General features: G+C 35.4%; 2 protein-coding genes across 2 annotated transcripts; one reads left to right on the top strand and one right to left on the bottom strand.

The window, feature by feature from the left end:
• Positions 1 to 11,462: 11,462 nt before the first annotated feature.
• A1O9_09908 (uncharacterized protein) lies at positions 11,463 to 13,271 on the bottom strand (the record flags this gene model as incomplete). The annotated part of the gene is made up of 1 exon (XM_013401249.1): positions 11,463 to 13,271. The coding sequence occupies one exon, from the start codon at positions 13,269 to 13,271 to the stop codon at positions 11,463 to 11,465; it is 1,809 nt and encodes a 602-aa protein (XP_013256703.1).
• Positions 13,272 to 15,512: 2,241 nt separating this feature from the next.
• On the top strand, positions 15,513 to 18,068 carry A1O9_09909 (uncharacterized protein; the record flags this gene model as incomplete). The annotated part of the gene is made up of 1 exon (XM_013401250.1): positions 15,513 to 18,068. The coding sequence occupies one exon, from the start codon at positions 15,513 to 15,515 to the stop codon at positions 18,066 to 18,068; it is 2,556 nt and encodes an 851-aa protein (XP_013256704.1).
• Positions 18,069 to 19,422: the final 1,354 nt, after the last annotated feature.

Consider the following 19,422-nt stretch of genomic DNA (forward strand, 5'->3'; position numbering starts at 1 on the left):
CGAGTAGAGCGCTATTAATACGCTAGACTACTCGTAGAGTAAGCCTTATACTTATTTAGTAGTTATTATTACTTAGTACGATCGGAACTAGCTCGTCGTAGTCTAGGTCGTAGGAGTAGATATATCGCTAGAATAGAATACTAGTAGGGCCGGAATATAAGGAGATATACTATATTAGCCCTCGAGTATTCTATAGTTATCGATAGTAGTAGAGATATATATAAGCGTAGGAAGTACTTATAATATTAATATAATCGACGCTACCCGATAGCTATAGCGAAATAGTATTTAGTATAGTCGTTTATAGTAGCCTAATCTCGACTATACTTAGCTAGGTAGCTTTAGCCTATTCTAACTATTATATTACGTAACTTTATAGAGCTTAATATATAGATAGAGATATAATATTATATAATAGCGCGCCTTAGTTACTTATTTTAATATCTTCGCGTTATTAACGATAGATACTAGTTTCGAGTAAAGTTATATATTATCCTTACTATCGACCTAGAAGTATAACGACCTTCCGCCTATAGTTATTTTAAGTAAGCGTACCCTAAAAGACCCTAATAAGGAGTTAACTTCTATACGAAAGTAGCTACGCTTACTAAAACTACGTCTCTTTCTTCCTATACTACTAAGAACTATATCGATATATTACGATTTATCGTTTAACTCGATAGAATAACTCTAGCGGATTAAAGACTATATTTAGTTAAAACCTTAGAATAAATCTATATACTCTAACTAAAAGCTTTACTTACTCTTCTAATATATATAACTTTACGATATTAAGAGCCTATAAGCCTTCTCTATTACTAGTCGATTAATAGAGTACTATATTAAACTAGTCCTCGATATAGACGAGCCTTATATATAAAACGAGTCGCTCTATTAGGCCTCTAATACTTAGAAGTTAGAGGTACCGCGAGCTATTAAGCTCTATATTATATATTAAATAATCGAAGACTATACTTAGTTAAACCTTAGAATAAATCTATAGACTCTTAACTAAAAGCCTTACTTATTCTTTAACGCGTAGAACTTAACGATATTAAGAGTCTATAAGCTCTACGTTAAGCTAGTTCTTAATATAAATAAGTCGTATATATAAAATAAGTCGTTCTACTAGGCTTCTAACGCTTAAAAGTTAAAAGTACCGCGAGCTATTAAGTTCTACGTCGTAAACTATAGTTAAAACTAGAAAACTCCGCTAAGCCTTAAAGAAGTACTTAAAGATAGACTAACTATACTTAAATCTAGGAAAACTCGTTAATTTATAGATCTATAAATAAGTCTAACTTTACTTTTACTTTACTTCTTCCTTATACCTTATCTTTACTATTAAGTCGCCGATTAAATTCTAAAACTCTCCTTACTACCCTAAGTTACTAACTATTCTTCTATCTCCTTTAATCTTTATATAAGAGCGTCGAGTAAAATACTTTCTATAGGCGTATATCGTAATAACTACTATATAGTAGCTTCGAGCCTAGTCGTAGGTCGCTATAAAATAAAATATCTACGATCGTATTAATACTAGTAAAAACTACTCTTAAGGAAATATTAACGCTATCTTCTAGCTTATACTATTAGAACGTCGTCTCTATATAATTATTATTTTAGAGCTCTTATATAAGTATAGACTTACTTAGGCGTCGTTCGAGTTCGATATAAGTAAAGGTTCGGTTTAAAATATAATTAATACATTAAAGGTTAATATTCCTAATTATTTATTAACTTAGGTAGAAACTAGTAGGGAATTTAAAAAATAAGTAGACTAGGCTATTTATCGTTAAATCTAAACGATTTACTATAACGAGTTAAAGAAGGCCGCTAGAAATCTTAAGAAGTAGATCTAGAAAGAGCGAAGTTAATTATCGTCTATACTAGATTCTTCGTTTTCCTCGTAAAGTCTTAAACTAAAAGATTCTCTAGTATTCTTATAAATAAATAAGGCGGTAGATACTCTATCTATATAACTAGTATTCTCTATAGTACGAACTCTAGTTAATATTAGATTAAAAGGCTAATTCGCGAAACTATAGTATTCTAATTAATAAGGCTAAAAGATTATTATCTATATTAGCCTTCCTAGTACCGAGTCTACGTTAAATTTCGTAGAATTAGAATCGTAGTAGAATTACGATCGTATATTCGACGAAATTAATAATATAGCTAAGTAAGGAATAGAAGAATATAGCGATCCTTTACTCGTTATCGATTATTTTATATTCTAGCCGCTAAAACCTAGGCTAGTCGTTAAGTTTAAGAATAGATTTAGCTTCGGTAAATAGTTTAACTAAGAGTTTCTAGTTAATCGAACTCGAGATAACGTATATAATATAGTTATATATTAAAAAAAACTAGTACGATTAGACTCGAATAACGATTATATAGACTTTATAGTATAGTAGGTATTATATAATCGACTAGAGGAAAATAAGTATTAATATAGTATATTCTAACTAATTATTACTATTTCTAACTAAGTCTTACTAACTATCTCTATATATAGGCTCCCTTAGTATATACTATTCTAATAGAAGTACTTAACGTCGTTATAGTTCTATACTAAATTACGACTTATATAACCTAGAACCTAATATTCGACTATAGACTATTACCTAGAAAAATATAGTTAATCGTACTAGAAACTTAGTTTATTTAAAGTAGGATATCGGGAAACTATTAGGAATTAATTCTTCTATACTACTCTTACTTAGATAGACTATATACTAAACTAATCTTAAGTACCTTCGGTACGAATAGGATTCGATAATAGATATAAATATATTAATAAACTCGGTTTAAGTATCTAAAGCTTTAATACCGCTATCTTTAGATACTAGCTAAAAGCGTATATAAGAAGAAGTAAACTCTACTACCTAACTATTACCTTCGAAGCGCTTAAAATTAGTAAATCCTTTATCGAAAATAAAGTCTATTTAATAGTTCGTCGCTCTAGATCTAAATCTAGACGAAATAAAGTAGATTCGTTAAAAGGTTTAGGCTTTAGCTCTTTCTAATACGCCGTCGCTTAACGAGCCTAGGTTTTCTCTACTAAAAAAGATAGCGACGAATATTTTTAGAGCTACCCTAGGCTTAAAGAATTTCTAACTAAATATAGTATTACCTATTATACTATAGTCTACCTTAGTAATCTATATAAATAACTTATTTAACTCGAATAATAATACTAAAGCGGTAGATACTAACGATAGTATAACGTTAGTATTAAACGAGAATAATAAAAATTTTCTAGCTAATACTATAGCTAATCTTATAATACTAGAGTACTATAAAATATTCTCGTTACCTTTAGCTCTACTATCTTAGAAAGAAAGTAGAGCTAATATAGTACTCGGTTAATTTAAGTTAATATAAAGTTAATCTTATAACGAGAATTAAGAGGAGTTTAATAAGTATAACGAGTAAGAAAACTTTATCGAATTAAGTAGCCGACTTATCCTAGCTACTAAAGATAAATTCTTATAGAAGGCGCTTAATAAAGAAGAAGTCGATATAGAAGCTATAAAGATATTAAAATAACTAAAATAAGAGAAGATATAGCTTAATAAGGATATTCTTTAACGAATATATATTTTTTTTAAAATCGATATCGATAGTAGAAACTTTAAGGCCTTCTTTAACTTTTAAGATATATAAAGATTCTAATAGTATACTAAGTATATAGCGCGTACTAAATATTTAAGCGAGAGATCCTCGGTATAATTCTAGTCGATAATATAAAAGTTCGTTCTTTAAGTATCTCGATTCTCGGAAATAATTCTAGTATAGGAAAATCTACCTCTATTACTACCCTAATATTCTTAACTCGACTACTTAAAGAAGTCTATAATAAAGTTTAAAATTATCGCTAATCGAATAATTCGAAATAACGAAAATAATACTTACTTATATTAGATAATAAATACTAATAACTAGTTAATATAAAGTATTTAACTAAATCGTTTAAGATCTATTATTTCTATATCGAGTATAGTCTATCTACTTAACTACGATCTATAAAAGGTATAATTATTTTTTACGTACTATATTTCCTTATCGTTAACTCGATTAAGAAATTCTATAATTAAATTAATATAGATTAGAAATAGAATAAGCTTAAGTTCGAGGTCTATATATAAGTAATCTAATAAAAGGGAAAAAAGATAATATATATAAAACTAGTAATTAGAAACGAGATCGTTAAGAAAGATATTAAAGAAATATATATATCTATAAACGCTATTTAAATTCTTTATATAGATATAGACTAAAATAGCCTTTAAGGGTTAACGCGAAAGATTTTCTTTACTATATAAGAGGCCTACGATAATTTAATAGTTAGAATAAATATTTATAGCTTTATTCCTTACGAGCGCTAGATTCGAGACGAATTCTACTAGATCTATAAAATAACTAATAACTTAATAACTTAGGATAGAGAGTCTATTTACCTTCGAGCGCGATTTAAGCCGTTTAGTACTCTTAAGATTATATTAATATTTAGTACTCCTATTTAAATAGAACTTTAGGATCTCGAAGGCGTATCGTTACTATAGTTATATAAACTTATAATTTTAGAGAACCCTAAACTTACGAGTTATCGATACTAAAAGAAGACTAAAAACGTTAAGAAGTAGAAAAATTTAACTAGTAATTAAATTAATAATTAATTTTAGTTACTATATATATTCTTAGGACTACTATAGCTACGAGCTTATATTAATAAGCTAGTATATATAGATATAGTATAATAGAAGTTAAAGGCCCTTATATCTACTATTATAATCTAGTAGTCTCTCGGCTCTAGGTAGTTTAACGATAAAGTCTTAATAAGTATTCCTTAGATAAACTACTATTAAGATAACTATAAGATAAAAAAGAGTTATATACGCGAAATTAGTTAGTTTACTTAAGTCTTAGCGAAAGAAAATAACGCTAATAATTTATTAATCGCCCTAACAATATAGAAATATACGACTTTCCTTCTACTATATAAAATATAGAAGGCGAGAGGAATAAAGAATATAGTATAGTACTAGTTTAGTAAAGAATAGCTCGATAAAAATAAGATCTAGACTACTAGCGCGCGTAATAAAGATAACCTCCTCTAGAAGTATCGAGAGATAATATAGAAAAGTAGTTCGAAGCTTATAACGATTAAGAGTATACTTAACGAGTAACTTAAGAGGATAGACTTTATAGATAGACTTATAAAAGAAATTCTATTCGTAGAGTATAACGAGACTACCTACTTACTATACTATATAAGTTAAATTAACTATAGTATATATTAAGTAAGATAATACTAATTAATAATAGTAGGTTATTAAAGTCTATATACTAAGTATTAGATTTCGTATAAAACTATATATCGTATATAGCGTAATAGATAGTAATAAACGATAGACTCTAGTACGCGAATACCTTAAATCGAACGAGTATAATATTATTATCGAAGTTTCTAAGGGCTTAAGTATAGAGTTTACCTTAACGCGTACTTAGTTCTTAGTCTTAGTAGAATAGTAGAGTAATTTCGGTAAGTACTAATAAATAATAAAGCGTATACTACGTAAAATTAACTAGAACTAGAACGGCCTCTTAACGTTTAAGCGATATATTAAAAACTTTATAAGCGATATAACTTTAAAGCTTCGAAGAAATAATAGAAAATAATTCGCTAATTTTCTAGGATAGTAGAATATTAATAAAGCCTTAGAGAATAAGGCTAGCGAAGACGATAATATCGAAAACGATAATAAGCTTACTATTCTAGAAGACTAAACCTTAATAGAGAAATAGCGTCTTAAGAATTAACTATATCGAATATTAAAAGCGATATACTTTATACGACGAAAGAATAGTATATAGATAAGTAGACTAATATAGACTTAAATAAAGAACTAAATTAGTTAAAGCTAATAAGGTATAGATAAATCTAGACGTATACTAATAGATATTAGTAACTATATCGAGAGCTTAATATAGTACTTCTATAAATAAGTAAGAACTAAGTTAATTAGAGTCGGTAGAGATTACCCTAACTTAATAGGTACTATCGAGATACGAATAAGACGAGTTTAGTAGTAACTAGTATAATACTTCTTAGCTCCGGCTTAACTTATATCGATCTAATACCGAAGAAGGTACTCTCTTCTTACCGAATTTACTAAGCGTCCTAGATTTAGTACGATAGGAAAGGCTATCTAAGTTAATATTAATATATATAATACTAATAACTTTTCTTCTTTTAAGATCTACTAGTATAATATAGTTATTAAATTCGATATCGAAAAGCGAATAGTTTAACGTAAGGTCTAGAATTCTAGTACTCGTAAGGATAAGACTAGAGCTATAATAATCTATAATAGTAATTATCTTATCTAGTCCTTAAAGAATTATAGTAAGCTTCGTCTTATAATCGATCTTAACTAAGAGGAGGGTCGTCCTAGTCGCGGCGATAATAATAGCTTCCGTCTTTATATTAAGAAGACTAGAGAAGTAGATATTAGTATTATTTAATAGTTCCTTAATAGTCGAATTTAGATAAGTATTTTTATTACTAAAGCTATTAATTTTATAGATTATCTTCTACGTAAGGACCCTTCTTAGTCTCTAGAATTTCTCTTAGTAAAACGTTTTCTTTTTAAATATAATAGAGAGCGTACTAATCTCGATAGTAGTATCGAAGTTTAGCGTAGTATTTACTAATTAATACGTCTTACTAAAGGAAAGAAGATAGTTATTAACCTTAATATTATTAACTCGTACTTTAGGAAGCCCTTTACGCTTATTACTATAGTTATTACTAATAGTAGCTAGCGTAATTCCGCTAATATTACGGCTCGACTTATACCTACTTAGACGAATAGTAGTATAGTCGCTAATACTACTTATAGAGTACTCTAGTCTAAGTTTAAAGGTATAATTATTAAAGTAAGTTACTAAGCTAATCTACTATCTAAGAAGGTATAGAAGATCTATAAATTTTCTACTAATAATTCTTATTAGGAAAAGCTTAAATAGAAGGATTCTAATATAAAATAGTCTACTAGAAAAATACTTTCTATCGCTTAATACTTTAAGCGTAAATATACTATTACTCTATAATTTCCTAATCTTCTATTAGTTAAAATAACGAAGAGAAATATTAAGTATTCTATAGAGTTCCTTTATATTTAGAACGATTAGCGCTATAATACTAAGTTAAATAAAATTTAGACTACTAATATAATTAAGCTTACTATTTCTTCTCCTACTACTCGACTTAAGACTATTAATAAGGGTAAATCTTAGCTTAACTAGAAGAATAACTAATACCTTAAGAACTATAGTCTTAAGATTAGTTCTTAGTATACTTAAACTAATACTCGTATTCTTCCTCTACTAGGTATTAAATTCGGTAATAGGATCGAGTAACCTAGAACTAAAGGCCGTCGGAATCTTAAGGGTAAAACTTTTCTCGCTAGTAATTCTACTAAATTTATAGTATAGGATATCGAAGATTTTCCTAGTCGAACTAAGCCTAATAAGGTATAAATCGATAAGTTTACCTTAGACTTTATATAAGCTTATCGTAATTATTCTAGTAGAGTAGCTAACTTACCTCTCTATATTCGTATATTACTAGCCGATACTAGTTAGAACGTTAAGATCTTTTATTAAGAGATAGGTAATAAGTTCTAATATCGTCCTTAATTACTTATCTTCCTAGTTTAGAATAAGTAGTTCTTTTACTATCTTCGAATTAAAAAATCTTATAATTATCGATTTAGTATCGTTTTATAAGTTATATAGATTTAATAAGTATTAAAAGATAATCCTTAATACTACTCGAATATACTTATAAAGGTTAATACTAAACTCGGCGATACTACTTCTTAAGTTCTACTTTATAATATAAGTAGCTTTAAGGCCTTTAGTATTCTAATAATATTAATTAGTATTAATATCTCTTACGTATCGCCTAGTAGTTAATAAGCGTCTATAGCTACGCTTACTATATTTTTTAATCGCTTTAGTAGTCGTTATACTATAGTATATTAAACTAATAGTTATCGAGTCGAGATAATTTCTTTAGCTAACTAGTATAATATACTTAAACTATTTATAACTTAATAGATAAGTTAGGTTAGCGGTAGAAAGCTTCCTTAGTAGGTTTACTATCTTCGTAATAGTATTTCTAAGGACTAGTTTACTTACGTTTTCTATTAAGAGGTTCCTAAGATTAAGGCGATCCTAAGTAGAATTACTAAAGATAAGTAGAATAGTAAGATTATAGTTATTATCGTATTAAAGCGCTATTATATTCGAGCTTTTCCTATTAGTAAGGATACTTCTAATTAAAAAGGTAATCTTCTCCCTAACTATCTTATTAAGCGAGATATTACGATACTTAATAAGTTTAACTTTTATTTCTATTTATATATTACTCTTTAGGATACTTCTCGATCTATCTATTATACTATTCTTTATAATAATATTAATTATCGTTCTAAAATAATTTAGAATATAATCTATAAGTACTATTATTAGTATATATAGTCTACTACTTTCGTTTCTCTTTATCTTACTATATACTATATATATATTACTTCTAATTATACTAAAGTATATAAAGATATTATATTATTTTAAGGCCCTTAAATAGGTTTCGATTTTAAGTAGAGTTAGGCTAGAAGTCGATCTTCGAAGCCTAGCGACTCGGAAGTAAAGCTATTAATACTTTTCTTTAATATTAATCTATCGTAATTACTCCGAAAGTATTACTAGCTTTACGACGAGAATAGCTAACTTTAGGTACGACTAAATATAACTAAATTAAACTAAACGAATACGTAATACTAAGGTAATAGGTAAAGGAAGTAAAGTATTAACTTTAATTAAATTCTATCGTTCCTTATCTTATCTTCTTTCCTTAATTATAGCTAATAACTATAATTACCTATATAGTTAAAGTTAATTATTCTACTCTTTCTTTTAAAAACGCGTCGAGCTTACCTATAGTTAAGATTACGCTAGTTTATAATTATCTACTATCTTCTTAAGCTTTATACCTACTCTCTCGGCTATCTTAATCCTATATTCGACTCTTTACTATTCTATACCCTATAGTCGTTATAGAACTACCTTTAAATCGTAAGATATATACGACTTATAAACTTAGAAAAGCTAAAGTCGAGCGAGTAATATTAAAATATACCTATAAGGAATATATTAAGGCCTACGAGGAGCGAGTTAAAGGAGAAGGCCTAATAGGAACGATAAGAAATAAATTCTTTACTATAGCCTATAGTATTAAATAGATAGTTAGTAGAATTAAATAGAGTAAAGGTTTTAAGAAGTTTAGAGAATAGTAGAATAAAAAGCGATCGAGAATAACGCTAGCTACCTATCTATTATAAATAGGGAATCGTTATTATTTAATATTTTAGTATAATCTCGAAATATACGAGCGTAGTCTAAATACCTAGCTTAAAGTTATAAGAAATATAAGATATACGAAAATTAATATTATAGTTAAGATACTTATAGTAGAATTAAAAGAAAAGTTCTTACTTATCGCCGTCGCTACGAATCTAATACTACTACCTATATACTCGGTAAATAATTATAGAAGAGCTTAGATTTAGAAGATATTATCTAAGAAGATATACGATATATAGATAGAGCTATATAACGACTTCTTAATTAAATATAAGACTAGAAAGCTCTTTATAGAATCGACTAGTTATTTATATTATTCGTCTAGAAATAATAGCCTAATTTAGGATTTAGAAAATTTTAAGCTATAGTAGGAATAGTCTCGTCTAGGAACTAGTCTATCTATATTCGAATTAGAAGAATACTATCGTTACTATAAAGGAAAGTATTTATTTAATACGAAATTTTAGCGCTATAAGAAAGAAAAGCGTATAAAAGCGAAGGATAGAAATAAAGCTATATATAAGTAAATAGTAGAGATAGTAAGGTAACTATTCGCCTAGTAAAATAACCGAGAATAAGTAGAATAGTAAAAGTATAGTTATTATTATATCGAAGCGCTATTATATTCGAAGCTTTTCTATTAGCGAAGATATACCTAACGATAGATAGTCTTAATAGATAGATAATACTAGTTAAGTATTTATAAAAGCTAATATAGTAAGTAAGACCCTTCCTTCCTTTAATTTCCGTCTTTACTATAATAGAAGCTAGTATTAGGTACGACTAGAGATAATAAAACTTAAAGAGTACGATATATTTAAGTATAGCTAGAAATAATAAAGTACGACCTATATAAATACGGCTAGAGATAATAAATCCTAGAGAAAGTACGACGTATCTAGGTACGGCTAGAAATAATAAAACCTAGAGAAAGTACGGCGTATCTAGGTATAGCTAGAAATAATAAAGTACGACGTATCTAGGTACGACTAGAAATAATAAATTCTAGAGAAAGTACGACGTATCTAGGTACGACTAGAAATAATAAAATCTAGAGAGAGTACGACGTATCTAGGTACGGCTAGAGATAATAAAACCTAGAGAGAGTACGACGTATCTAGGTATAGCTAGAGATAATAAAACCTAGAGAGAATACGGCGTATCTAGATACGACTAGAAATAATAAAACCTAGAGAGAGTACGACGTATCTAGATATAGCTAGAGATAATAAAGTCTAGGTATAGCTAAAGATAATAAACTCTAGGTACGACTAGAGATAATAAATCCTCGAGAGAGTACGGCGTATCTAGGTATAGCTAGAGATAATAAAGTACGACGTATCTAGGTACGACTAGAGATAGAGAGAGTACGGCGTATCTAGGTATAGCTAGAGATAATAAAGTCTAGGTACGACTAGAGATAATAAAGACTAGGTACGACTAGAAATAATTAAACCTAGAGAGAGTACGGTATATCTAGGTATAGCTAGAGATAATAAAACTTAGAGAGATATAGTACGTATAGGTATACTAGCTATTAAACGAATTAGGAATTACGTACTTAAAACGATAGAATAGAAGGGCGATAGAGGGTTTACTATATAGACTATAGAAGTATAGGGAAAATATTAATTATATATAGTAGTATAGGAAAAATATCGATTATAGTGTACTTATAGGGTAGAAAATAGTTACTGTAAGAGCTTAGTTATAATATATAAGCGTAGGGAAAACTATCCTTACTGTACGGTAGCCCTAGGCTCCCTAGGCTCCTATAGTAAATTGAGTTGCGCTGGGCTACGGGCTAAAATACCGATAAAGTAGTTAAAATACTAAGTCCTAGCTCTACGTGAAGTAATATTAGTAAGAATATAATTCCCGATTAATAGTTAACATCGAGGAGGAAGACCGATCTTTATGTAGCCTATAATGTCGTTTAGAATTATACTTGTATCCGGTATAAAGTCCTCACTAGTCCTTTAGCTAGGCTTATAGGGCCCGTATATTGAAATTCAGAGGTATCGAGTCTAGACGGCACCCTTCTGCAGCCTTTCTACAATGTCGTCCATTGCAATATATGAGAATAAAACCGCAGGGCCCAAGGTAGCTCCGGGACCCGCATACCTTGTTCCCATGATACTAGCAGTGACATTCCCTGCAGCATAAAGCCCTAGAATGGGCTTACCATCCTCCTTTAAGACACGCGCAGACTCGTCCGTTAAGAGGCCACCTTTCGTTCCTAAATCCCCGGGATAGATCCTAACCGCATAGAAGGGTGGCTTAGAAATCGTGCCTAGATTAGGATTCGGTCCGTGTTTTGGATCGCCGTAAAAGTTTTCGTATGGGTTTAATCCGCGCTTAAAATCTTCATCGATACCATTGACCGCAAATCCGTTGAATCGACTGATAGTCTTCTCTAGATTGCCAGCGTTAATATTAATCTGTTTCGCCAGTCCAGCGATACTATCATCTTTATAGACAGATCCGTTTTCGAGAGCCCATTTTGGCGTTTGGCGAGGAGGAAATCGGGCAAGCATGTATTTGTTGCGATGATTTTGATCAAGGATAATCCAGGAGGGTACCGCCGAGGTGGTTTCGTTATGCTTGTTCATGATATTCCCAAAATCATTATAGCATTGCGATTCGTTCACATAACGCATCCCGTTGCCGTCAACGATAATGGAATGAGGAAACGAACGCACTGACAGGTCGAAGACCGGAGTTTCGCCCATCATAATTACTGGCATCCACCATGCTTGATCCATCATGTCGACGGCTGCGCCGACTTTCTGCCCGGCTGTGATAGCGTCGCCTTGATCGCCTGGTGCAGCAATGCTCCACTGAGTATTTCTACCTTTCTTCTGGAATTGTTCGCGCATAGCCGAATTCTTACCGAAACCTCCGGCTGAGAGTAAGACTCCGTGTCTGGCCCCGAGCTTTACTTTTTTTCCATCTCTTTCCACCAGAACTCCAATTACCGTACCATTCCCGCTAGTAATTAATTCGATCAGGCCGCTACCTCGCCAGATTTCTGTTCCTTGTTGCTTATTAAGATATAGTAGTTGACCAATTAATGACTTCCCAAATGTCCCCGGCGACTGCCCAAATAAGAATCGGAGAGCGGTTGTAGCCATAAACCAGCTTGCCTTCCTAAAATCTTTTAAGGAGGAACCCATGCGATATAGATGCGGGACTTGTTCAGTGTGAATAGCTGGAGTTGGCTCTTCCGGAAGCCTCATGAGTTGTCGCCAGTCTCCGAGCTTTTTGAGGTTGAAAACCTGTCCTTCGACGCCTCGGCCAAAGGGTGTAGACCCGGGCTCTAGGCAGTGGTAGTCAGAATATCCCCGAGAAGCGTGCCACTTGAAGCCAATCTCTTCTAAGAACTTCACCATTTTTGGACCCTCGTTGATGTATGCCAGTTTCCTCTCTCTTGTGCTTGAGCGCGTGTTCGACGGCGTAAGGGCTTCTAGATACGTGAGGGCCTTCTCTGCACTATCCTCTAGACCTGCTGCTGTCGAGACATGATTATTTGGTATCCAGAGCACACCTCCAGAGTACACACTAGTTCCACCGATTTTAGGCGTCTTTTCGACAATCAGTGGTTCCAAACCCCGAAATTTGGCGCGGAGGGCAGCAGTGAGGCCACCAGCACCCGACCCGACAATGATTACATCAGAAACCTTATCAAAGTCTTTTGTCCTTAGAGTTGTTTGAGAAGTTGACAAAGCAGCTGAACAATTCGACCTCCAGGTCACCGCAGGTCGCCAACACAAACCTGGACGAATAGACCGGGTTACCAGCCGATGGAGGTTTATGGCATTCGTGGAGGGCTGCATCTGGTATGCTTCTTCAACAATGAAAGTAAACGGTGAGACAGAGCCAAAAATAATTAGGCCGGTTAGGTCCTCTTGTGCTTTTAACAGAACACGGGTTAAAGAATGTCTTGCAGAGTGGTTTACATTTGAATGCTAGCCAGGTTATTTCCTCGGATGTTGGGCAAAAAGGCTGGGGCTTGCGTACTCAATTTGAAGAATCTGGAGAATCGCCATGATCATCATATCTTTCCAAATAGGTTACGGCTACGATAACCGGAGTATTTCTGAGAGCCACCCCTTAAATCTAGGGGTCATCAAAAGCCACTATATCCGGCTTGGCATGGCGGTTTAATCTTGAGCCTTTTCGCGTAGATTAGAGGGGCTTGCTAAAAAAAAAAGATTACGGGTGGAGAAAGAGAGGAACAGAGAAAGAAACCATCATAACTAACGCCGAGGACGCAGTCAACTGGGAACTTCGAGAGCACTCCCAGCCAAGGCAGAAGTAATGAAAAATCTGGCCATGAGCGCACTAGAATACATTGGGCCCCATATCGCCCAGACCTTTTGGTCACAGGGAAGCGACTGCAACGGATTAGTGCGCAGTGAGAGTACCAGGAAGAATCTAATAGCCAATGGAATTACTCTCATCGAAGGCAGCTAGGACTCCATCGATCATTTGATAAAACTGCTAGACAAATTCGAGACTCTTATCTTTATAACCACGACTCCGTGTCAAGATGAACAGTAGAGAAGAAAGTATTTTCTTAATAGGCTACTAACCCCTCTCGGACTTTCATTATTATCTCGCAATCTAGCGTTATTTAATCTCAGGTCTCGAAGGATAATGTCTACCCTTTTAAGTCTATGTTACGAACTCTTAAAGGTAAACTAGTAGTTGAAACTAAAATTATGAATATAGCGAAGAGAGAGTTTTATACGTTAGTTATTCGACCTCCGCTTATTAAGAACTATATATAAAGTATTTAAGTTCTTCAGTTGTAAAAGTCTGTTTCCTTAATGTAGACCGTCTACTATCTCGTATAAGGATTACGTGTCTACTCATATATTTATATCGATAACGTTGCGATCGCTACGTACTTTGGTTTCGAGAAAGGAGAGTCAAGTAACGTACAGTATGTATTGACGGAAGACGTAAGCTTTCGCACGATTAAAAAAGCTATTGGTGAAGTTACTGGGTGTCCTAAGCGGAGCCTCGATTACAACGAGGCCACCAACTTATAGGGATATCCTAGGGCAGAGATCGGCCTCGCAGTCAATAGCCGTATACGTACACCCAAGACTCGATCACAAGTAGGTTGGAAGCCAGCGACGTCATAATACTTACTAAGCAAGGCGTTTTACCGAACATCGTACAGTACGACCATTGTGTAGAACATCGTGTCCGGAAGCGGTTCCACTCGTAGCCTGAGCTTTAACGAAGCGGTTAAACTTTACAGAGCTGCCTAGGCTGAAGTTGGCCTAGCAGTCAACAGCCGCTTACCTACATCGAAGATCCACTCCGTACTAGACTAGAAGCCGACCGTTGTCGATCCAATTGGGTTCTTACAAGGATGTATACGCGGAAGCTAAGAGAAGTGGCAATCTTCAGAGCTACACTTGGAAAGTTTAATGACAATAAATATAGTTTAGACTAAAAAAACTAAAAACTTGTTGTCCTTAGATGATATGTCCGGGTCTTGGGACGGCCTAGGAGTAATGGGCTAGATATAAGGGGGGAATGTTGGGGACCCGGGGTCTTCGGATATAGTGGTATTAAGAAACAGAAGATCTTGTCTACGCTAGTACAGAATGAGCTGGGACTAAAGTTATGCATTGATCGATATCGTACTTAGCTAGCGAGTCCTCTGAGGGCCCTTCTAGGTTTCCCAGCTCGATGCAGTTAATTAGTTCTAGTATTAAAACATCAACCTTCCAGGTATAAGCCAAAAAGAAATCTTTGCCTGTTCACAGCTGGCTCATTAAGATTAGAAAGGAACGATGTTTTCTTGTCCACAATGTGGCAAAGCCTACGCAACACAGAATTCTTTAAGCAGACATCTTAATAACCACTCGGTACAAAAAAATGGATACAGATGTCCCACATGCGACCAAGTATTTTCACGGCGAGATATAATGGTACGTCACAAGGCCATCCACGAAGATGTTCTAGGTGCCACCAGACGCAGGTGCCACACTGCTTGCGGCCCCTGCAGAACTTCACATCAAAAGTGTAATGGAGCAAATCCGTGTAATATTTGCCATATGCGGAAGCAACATTGTACATATGAACTGAGGTCTCGCAGAGTAAGCCAGCCTGTTGGCTGTACCACCGGTGTCACAGAGACTGGAAGTCGTCCAGTTGGAACGAACAGCGAGGCTCCTCACGAGAATCATGGAGAACAACATGCCGTACCAGAGCCCAGAACCTCATTGGGTTCACCATTGTCGGGAATAGATAACACACTATATCAGCCGACGGAATCCGACCTCTTCGAGGAGACCGCAAACCAGCAGAGGAGTTATGTGACTGACATGATGAATTCTGGAAGTCGCTTGGTCGGAATGAATAATGGAACATCACCGGATTACTTGGACATGATTCTGCCAGATTCACCGTTGTCGGGAATAGATAACACACTATATCAGCCGACGGAATCCGACCTCTTCGAGGAGACCGCAAACCAGCAGAGGAGTTATGTGACTGACATGATGAATTCTGGAAGTCGCTTGGCCGGAATGAATAATGGAACATCACCGGATTACTTGGACATGATTCTGCCAAACTTGCCGGAAATGCTGATAGAGGATGATGCGCTTCTCCAGGTCCACCATGGATTTCAGAGCGCAGTTACCAGTAATTCTGAGACAGCGCTGTGTTCAGGAGCAGATAACATCCTCTATCAACTGGCGGCGCCCGACTTCTTCCCTTGTTCATTTAATTCACCCGACTCTGTAGCCGATGTCCCCCTACCAGAATCGTTCATCGCGAGAAACGAGAACAGAGATATATTTCAAGAATCACGTCAGTCTCTGGCCATTCATCAGACAGACGAAGGGCAGCAGACACCTGCGATAAATGCGTCTCTTGCCTGTGGTGACAAAACCGCAAGCTCAAGCAAACCCTCAAGCAGTGAGCCACGAAAGAAATGGCGCTCTAACCAGAAGGCTCTCGTGAAGGAACTTGTTAATTATGCTATCACAGCAGCCGATATACAGCCAGGTGAACGCCGCCGCAATTGGGAATCCGTGTCGACCGAAATACACGCGGTGTTCAGACTTCCCAAGTCACAGAATTCCGAGGATTGTATATTGTTTCAAATGGTCCACTTGTACAAAGAGAACCTTCTTCCACTGTGGCCCATGATATGCGAAAAAGACCTAGAGGATCCTTCAAACCTGCACCCAGTCCTTTTCTTGGTCGCAGTATCAGCCGGAGCCATGTATCTTGATCAAAATGCAAGTGTATTTGGCAAAATGATGCATATGTGCTTACGAACCTCTTTAATCACATCGTTTATCGAGAAAGAAATCACGGAATTGGACACCATTTGGCTCGCACAAGCCAGAACCACAATTCAGGTTGTTGCTTTATACTTTGGCCAAGGGCTCGAACTCACTTATGCCCAACACCTAGGTGCAGTGCTAGTCACACAGTCCCGGCGCATGAATTTGTTCAAACGAAGTGTAGCGGAAGAGTTTTCCGGTGCAAGTACTCCTGAAGAGCAAATCGAGGCATGGATATTAGCAGAAACGAGGAGACGAGTGGCATTCGGTATAGTTCGAGCAGATGTGTTTCTAAGTCTACTGCTGAACTGCCCTCCAAGTATTTCAGCGGACGAATTGGAGATAGGTCTTCCATACCCTGATCATCTATGGTTGTCAATAGGAAAACTATCTCCCCAGGAACTACTCGCAGCCCTCGAACGCGAGCGAATGAAGAGAAATGAAACTCTATTCTGCGATCTTATACGCATCATATTGGATCATGATGAAGCTCTATTGAATATGGAGCCAAGAGATTACGAATTAGTTCTCTTTGGTCTGCAACAACAAGTGTGGAAATTCAGCCATGATCCCGATATGTTCCAGCGGCTGATTGGACATCCGTGGCAAGAAGAAGGGTTTGTAGAACCACTGGACATGGACATAAACCTTGTGTTTAGTGACTCTGCTGTGCAGCCTCGGGATCATCTTCAAGTCAGCCACCGAGAGATGAGGGATCTAGTACTTGACAGAAGGCGACTCTCCAAGGCTCTCGAGAAATGGACTCAAAGTTTCAATGCAAGCAGATCCCGTCCTGGATTCAATAAGGACCGTGCAAGTATACTGAGTAGTCTCCTACTATTTCATATCTACCATCTTCAATTGAATGCTTGCTTGGATGTTCTTCATCATATTGCAGACAGACGCTGCAATAAAATGAGCATTGATCATAAGAGGCTTCAAACAGCTATTCGTTGGGCTCACAATACGCAAGCCAGGAACGCGGTTAATCACGCCTCCAAGATATTGTCATTGCTAGAAAACGAAGCTCGCCTCAATCCATATAAGACGGCGCGTTACACAGTTCTGTCTTTCATAGGGTTGTATCATTCATCTGTCGTTCTTTGGACATGTTTCGGAGCTAGCAAGCCTAGTGGGCAGCTATCGTTCGTACCATACAACGATATACCGAATGATTATCATTACAGCAGGTCTCATGAAATTTTGATGAGCATTGTGTTCCTTTACCAGAGATTGAAACGCATGAGTTGGGATACTTTTTCGGGCTCTGTAAGAAGACTGTCCTGTCACCACTTTCCACGAGATCATTCATGATTGTCGCATCTTCAATGCATAGTTTCAATGAGGAGACATAAATCCGTATTAAAATTATAAGGATTTAACTAATTGTTATAAATCTAATTTTGCAATCAATCTTTATACTAACTGCAAGATAAACCTCTAGCTATGTACTTCAACTTCTCTCGACCAAACCCGGCTCAAAAGTCTTAGAGAATTACATATAATAGGATGGTGTGAACTCTAAGAAGGTTAAATTCATCGGGTACTATGCTATAATCATCACCTCGAAGCCAGTATCTCTTCCAGTATCTCTTTCAGCACATTCTTTGGAGGGCGGCGAAAATCATCTGTAATCAACCCGTCAAGATCGGCTTAACGAAAAAGGCGAGCCCTTTAGATCCACGACGTAGCTGGTTGATGATGCCACCGTTGAACCACAGATCACGCTGTCCAGTGTGTGCCCACATGTTAGACCATTCACCTTCCTCATCTAACCTTGCCTCACCAGATTGTTCTGTGACATTCCCCCTGCGGTTCTGAAAACCGGTAGCGAGAACGATCAAATCAGCCTGAATGATTTTCAATTTTTACTACGCTGGGAACAAATTCTACAACGCGATGGTACGGCTCAACCTTGATGCCGGGTTTGATAAATGATCTCAGAGGTTAAATACTACCCGGGTTATGGGTAGAATATGGTGCACAATGGTTCCATGGTCTAAAGCCTTTATGCATTCCGACGAATTAATGACCTCGATTTCGAAGAACGAAAGTTCTGGTAATTTTGGAATCACCGGCCTCCCGCCTATGCCACCTGTTGCGAGGATTATGTCGCGGTTGAAGGACACGCGTTTGGCCGTCTACCATCTTTTTGAAAGTTGACCGACCACCTTCTCATTTCGTATTCATAGTATGCTTTGAGAAACTTGGTAGACGTCCGTATATTGAGGTCCAAATATTGTCAGTAGATTTCAAGCCATTGGCCCATAAGATCTTATGACAAATATTCAGGGTAATGCTTAGGGAATGGCAGATATGGTACATCGTTCATCTCCACAGGATTTTGAAGATTAAGAGAGTCGTAACACTTGTACCAGTTGTGTCTTACCCGTTCATTCTTGTCGATAATAAGTGGACTGATCCCAATCTGTTCGATGCGGGCAGCAACCATCGAGTCCGCTTGCCCTGATCCCACGATCAGCACTTCAGGCTCACTGTCGAGAGGTTGGGATTTCGGTGGGTGTTTAGAGGTCTTGGCAGCATGGGACCGTGCAGCTAATACTAGCGGCATAGATTGTCATGATATAGTACCATAAAGGACTTAGTGCGCGTTGGAAGGGTATCCGTCTTTGTTTCACAACTACGGACATTGGCTATCTCGAAACTT

This window comes from Exophiala aquamarina (assembly GCF_000709125.1).
Source record: "Exophiala aquamarina CBS 119918 chromosome Unknown aczIA-supercont1.11, whole genome shotgun sequence".
Taxonomy (NCBI): domain Eukaryota; kingdom Fungi; phylum Ascomycota; class Eurotiomycetes; order Chaetothyriales; family Herpotrichiellaceae; genus Exophiala; species Exophiala aquamarina.